The following is a 6,477-nucleotide window of genomic DNA, read 5'->3' on the forward strand; positions in this document are numbered from 1 at the left end:
TAACATCACAGTAAATGTACAACGTTTCGACAAGGTTTTGTCATCATCTGGTACAAAACCTTGTTGAAACGTTGTACATTTACTGTGATGTTAAACTTATATTAAAGTTTTTCTTCATTACCCATTCCAGCCGTCTCCAACCATTATTAGTCTCAAAGTGGGCTCCTCATCATTGAATTTGAATACACTATGCATGCTAAATAAGCAGCTTTAACTGAGGGGGTATAAAGGCTAGTGAGTCAAGCAAGAATAATTTTTTTTATGCATTAGAGGGCAGATGAAGATTAGGAAAAGTTTTGTGTGAGAGGGGTATGTATCATATCAGAATTTTATTAAATTCTCCTAATTAAAGTGCATTTAGCATCATGTGATATTAGCTAAAGCAGCTAGCATAAATAATGATACTTGATATAGCTGTACCAAGTGCATGTGGGTGATGACAAGAAAAACTGTTAATCTAGTTTCCATGGTGTTACTATAAAGAAAGTTATTAACACTGTTTTAGAGAGGAAATACTACCACCAAATATTTTAAAGAATCCGGTTGGTTCTGTAAAGTACAGGTTTGTTGATGTGTTTTGACAAAAAGTCATATCTAATCAAAAACACCTTAAGTGTGAGAAAAAGGCACAGCCAAGAAAGGACTGAGCATGTGACTCAAAGGAATGAAATCACCATCATGCCCAAAGTTGAACAAAAAACATGGACTGGCTAACTAATGAATGAATATTTACTGTAAAATTATTATCAATGCTATAAGTATAGCTACCAGTTTGGCTGCCAATTTTGATTTCATTCCTTTGAGTCACACGCTGAATCCTTTTTTGGCCACACCTTTTTTCACACCTGAGGTGTATTTGATTAGGTATATGGAATGCCAACTCAACTGTTCATTTAACACTTTACAGTCCCATTGAAATGAATCTTAACAAAAACTGAAGACAAAGATTGGTGGCAATCAAGACTAGAGAATATAGTTGGATAAGTCAATTATTTACTGAAACAAAATATTTTGTCATTTCATATGCAAATGTCACCTGAAAAGTTTTACTCCACCTCAATAATGTTATAAAAGTTAACTTCCCCACACCTTCAAGTTTTTCCTTGGATTTTTATAAAATCAGAAGTAAAAAAAAATAAATCATTTGCATGCTTCATTTTCACTAGTAGACTAGTTTTTAGAATAACTTAAGTCATGTTAAAGAATTTTACTCAATTCTAGGTGAGCTACTCGTAGAATAAGGGTTATCAAAAGAATTGTGTGTGCAAGGTCTCTTCAACATTAAATATATATATAAAAGTGTGGGAGAAATGTTAAAACTGTTTGCAACTTCCAAACTTTCTCATTTTTCTACACAAAAGACAAAACTGATGAGAGTGAAACTTGTTGAATAAAAGAACAAATTAATGGTGTGTATAGTGTCCCTCTTAATTTGACACAACATTTTGTCAAGAACTTCAGAGTACAGATAAATATAAAGCTATCAAATTCTTAAAGGAAACAACAAAAAATAATACCTAAATATTTATTGTAGACACCCCATTCACTTTAAGTAAATAGTTTGTTACCTTTCAACTGTGCTTATTCACATTGTTACATAACAGCTTTTTATGATGCAAAATGACAAATGCCTTACAAACAGTAAATATAATGCTCTTTACCTGCAGTTGGTCCATTAATGTAGAATCAGATAGATAAGGAATAATGTGTACTACCAAAGCCATAGCACCAATCAGACCAGCTTCCAAAGTTTCTGTAAGTCTTCGTTTACAGAGAGAAACCTAGGAAAATAAAAGAAACAAAATAACATTCAAATTTTCAATTAAATTATTGAGTATTTTTTTTGCCTTATGAGATACAAATGAAGTACTTCTGCAATTCTTCATATGCATATCTTGGAAATAAAACTTAAAAGTGAAGGATGAGAAAATCAATATTTTACGTGGTATCTTGTGTTCATTTTACAGTATAGGCGACAGTTTTAGTCTGGAGATTTTTAACAGTCAGAGCTAGCATTTGCAAGCTCTCTTTTCTTTCTTTGGATATATAAATGATGGTCCATTATTTCAAGCAAGGCACATTTCTTAATTTTAATAAGCCCATCCATTCACAAGCTATCAGTCTCAGTGCTATGAAATTTTTCAACTTCTGAAAATACCAAAAATTTACATTTAATATGTATGGTTATAGTCATATATTAAAAAGACAAACTTGCCTGTCATGGCAGAAAATGGCATTGTTTCGTGCAAATTGTATGTCAATTGATATTGCAACAGCCAAGATATCGGCATGACAGCTGACTGGCTTATCATCTTTACATAGTAGATGATGTTGATGACTTAATTTTGATATTGTATCTACTTTTTCTAGCAATATTAGTCTTAATTTTAGAAATGTATTGCTGTATGCCAACTTATTTTCACTTATGGGATGACAAGAGACGTAGGTAGCACCTGTCTTCAGATATTGATAATGTTATTGTTTTGTGTATATAATGTTATGTTCTCTCAGTCTTCATACAAAATTTCATCTGGTAAAAGAAAGAGATACTGCCTGTTGTTTTCATGCAGTCATCTTTGTGTCTATTTTTTTGAAGACAAATATCCAGTTTTTAACTCCACATGACATTTTCTGCTGTATATCTTGTTACTGGTACTTTTCTTACCTGTAAGGTAATCCAGACACCTGAAAATACCATAAAATAAGATAGTAAAGTTATATTTTGGTGCTGTGACCATAGGATTTGTTTTTGGTGGATGTTTACTAATTTATTGAAGGGCATACTTTTCTGTGCTCCTTTGCATTGTGTAGTAGCACCAATTACAGCCACTACAGCAAAGGACCGTGTTTACAATCTTGATGGAGCCATAAACTCAGGAAGAGGAACCACAGCCTAAAACTTTCCTGAAAATCACTCTTAGCTCACTGAAACATGGAAGACTAAAGGCTGTAGCAATGACTTGAAGGCTGGAGTCCCTCAGATCAAGTGGGAAGGTCTATTTAGGTTGATTTTGACCTGTAGAATTTAGCCCCACTACTGACCATTATCACCCATCACCAGAAATGAGACTTGAAGTGCCACTGGTGAATGGAATCAATCAGTTGGAGCTGTCTCACTGCTAGGATCTTCATGTTATACTTCACTTGTACTAAGATGAAGTCATAGGAAAATGAAATATCTGTATTAATGGATTCTGATGATCAGAAGCAAAAGGTTGCCTCTTTAAATAGCCCATTTAAGTTATTCTTGTAGGAAACAGTCTTTATAGATTTATCTCCTTCCTTTCCCATTAGACCTGGGCTCCGTTCATATAACAATCAGACAGTGATGGAAGGAATAGGGGTAGATTACAGGTGGCTGCTCTAGCTGTTCTCTCAATCTCAAGGATAAAACATGATGGACAGCATGACTGTTGGGTTGGTCAAGTGCATGATCCTAACAAATTATGGTTGACCACATCATCCACAGGTAAGGGATTCATCATCTACAGATAACTTACAGTAAGTACATGTAAACCTGTAGAAGTGGCACTAGAACACAACAATAGTTAGTAGATGTGACTGAGCCATCACAGAATTCAACCCTGACTTACAGTAAGTACAGGTAAACCTGTAGAAATAGAACTAGAACAAGACAATAGTTAGTAGATGTGACTGAGCCATCACAGAATTCAACCCTAACCTGTAGAAATGGCACTAGAACACAACAATAGTTAGTAGATGTGACTGAGCCATCACAGAATTCAACCCTAATTTACAGTAAGTACATGTAAACCTGTAGAAATGGCACTAGAACAGGACAATAGTTAGTAGATGTGACTGAGCCATCACAGAATTTAACCCTAACTTACAGTAAGTACATGTAAACCTGTAGAAATGGCACTAGAACAGGACAATAGTTAGTAGATGTGACTGAGCCATCACAGAATTCAACCCTAACTTACAGTAAGTACATGTAAACCTGTAGAAATGGCACTAGAACACAACAATAGTTAGTAGATATGACTGAGCCATCGCAGAATTCAACCCTAACTTACAGTAAGTACATGTAAACCTGTAGAAATGGCACTAGAACACAACAATAGTTAGTAGATGTGACTGAGCCATCACAGAATTCAACTCTAACTTACAGTAAGTACATGTAAACCTGTAGAAATGGCACTAGAACACAACAATAGTTAGTAGATGTGACTGAGCCATCACAGAATTCAACCCTACACTTTTGGCAAACTTTCTGATTAATCAGAACCCTTATGAGAACTCATCTTTCAATCCTAACTTCTTGTTATGTATGATTAAAATATTGACTCTTGTCTTTGTGACAAGAATTGCCATAAGTTTCACTCATATTCATTCTATTGCTTAAACTACCTATATTCTCAAAATGTAAGAAAAATCTGGTTTAAAATTGTAACTTTCATTATTGTAATTTGAATTTTTTTTAATAGGTTTTACTTGTCAGTCTTGTCTAATGTCTTATTGTATAAGAAATAAGGTACATGATGTATGGTTTTTTGATTTGCTTTTATACATTTTTAAATTAAAGGTTGAGGATGACCTAAAATCAGGAAAGAGGGAAATGTGGTACTTGGAAAATAGGTTATATTATATTATAATATGTTATCTACATTGTAAATATTAACTACAATCCCCAAATATGTGAGGAAATGGGACCAGGGGAAGCAAATAGATGCCCATTATTCTTGAAAGAAGGAAAGCAACAGCAAAGATTGTGTGAAGCTAACCAACAAAAAGAGAATGGCATCAAGTTAATCAATGGAACATCTGGTCAGGGCCATGATCTTATATTTCCAACTATTAGTAAATAAAGGTTACCCGCTGAAAGCAGATATGATCTCTTAGAAGAACCCCATAAAAAATTCTACTTCTGTTTCAATGGTAACATACTACATTAAAAAAGAAACTTGTTTCTTGGAGAAAAGGGCCTTTACAACAAGAAATTCCCAACCCTGCCAGTTGTGCTGTATTAAGAGTGACCTGTGGAACAAATGTATAACTCCTAGTGTGAAGAAATTTCCACAGAGTTGATTCTGATTAATTTGTAATAGTGAAGCAATTCAAACAATGATGAGTCATCTGAATTAAAAACATCACACCATCCTAACTAAAATAGGAGCAGGTAATGAGAAGTACCAGGCATATTCTATTCTAGAAGGTTACTGCCACCACATGAACTAAAAAAAAAGTCTAAGTTTTTTGTTTTAACCTTTTCAATGGGTACAAGTATGAAGAGTAGAAAACAGTCCTTAAAATCTAGTGTGATGTATCTTGGCTGAGGAAGAGAGCTAGAAAGTTATTGAGCTGGTGTAGAGTTAGATGACATTATAAAAATGGGATATGAAAGAATCTGCGTAAGAAATTTGAACAAGAAAAGATAACGCTTGTAGGACTCCAGATTCCTTGCTTGAAGAAGATTCCATAGAAAGGAGGCTTAGCTGATACCAAGAAAACCACCAAGTATCTGGTAAGATGAAACATGATCACAAATAGTAATTCCCACACAGTGCATGAACATAATTAATAGGAAGCTAAAGCTATGTATAAGAGATGTCATCAATACAACAGTGTTAGGTCATGCTAGGTAGAAGTATTTTTGTTAACAACGTTCTTGGTCAAAATCAATTTATACCTAATAAATATATTTTGTTTTTAATAATTTATTTTATGTATGTGTATTGTTTCAATATTATAAACTTAACAATCATGATGACAGAAAAACAAGAAGGTTCAAGAAGTTTTAATGTAAAGCTATAAAGGTTATAGGGTTTTATCATTTTATATAATCTTAATAATATTCAATAAGTAAGGATTTGTGTAACATTTTAGTCACCAGAATATTTTACTATTGCTACCACACTCTAAACCTAATAAGGCTGAAAGTAAGCTGTATGGTATTTAAACGTTTCCCGAGGCTATTTTTAAAGATGCTTGAGAATACTAGTTGTTCCCAATTTATGACCTCACAGCATGTGATGTGAACAGTAGCTTGTACTACTAAAGCTTCAGACAGAGAAGGAAAATGGTGAGAGAAAAATGACTAATTGTATTCTCAAGAGATGATAGTTGCTTAGCATGTAAAACCCTGTTTATAGGTTAGCAAGTATGATTATTGTTTGGAAATTATACTAAATAAATGTTATAAAATGACAAAATGTCAATTCTAACTCATTTTGGAATAAAACATTGTTGGAATATTGTTAGTATTATTATTTGTACTTAAATTATGAAATCTGATATGTAGATGTGCACATGAAAGAAACTCAGTTGGTTTTAAAAGGGCTAATATTCATATATTATTTGTATTAACTGCAAATGTAACTTACATTTGTCTTAATCCTATCACAATGGGCTCCTGCATTTTACATGGCCTTGTAACAACCATGGTTACCTGGTAGTATACATACTATTACTCTGTAAGTACTTAATGTATCGTCACGAAATTTGACAAACTTTCAG

At 33.4% G+C, this 6,477-nt stretch overlaps 1 protein-coding gene across 5 annotated transcripts in view; it reads right to left on the reverse strand.

The window, feature by feature from the left end:
* Positions 1–6,477, reverse strand: part of LOC106463341 (WD repeat-containing protein 81-like) — a 78,598-nt gene that overhangs the window by 25,772 nt on the left and 46,349 nt on the right. For all 5 annotated transcript variants that reach the window (XM_022390816.1, XM_022390819.1, XM_022390818.1 and 2 more), the window contains exon 18: positions 1,662–1,781. In XM_022390816.1, the coding sequence (XP_022246524.1) occupies positions 1,662–1,781 (120 nt within the window). The remainder of the gene's footprint in view (positions 1–1,661; positions 1,782–6,477) is intronic.

Source organism: Limulus polyphemus, unplaced genomic scaffold (genome assembly GCF_000517525.1).
Source record: "Limulus polyphemus unplaced genomic scaffold, Limulus_polyphemus-2.1.2 Scaffold1382, whole genome shotgun sequence".
Classification (NCBI taxonomy): domain Eukaryota; kingdom Metazoa; phylum Arthropoda; class Merostomata; order Xiphosura; family Limulidae; genus Limulus; species Limulus polyphemus.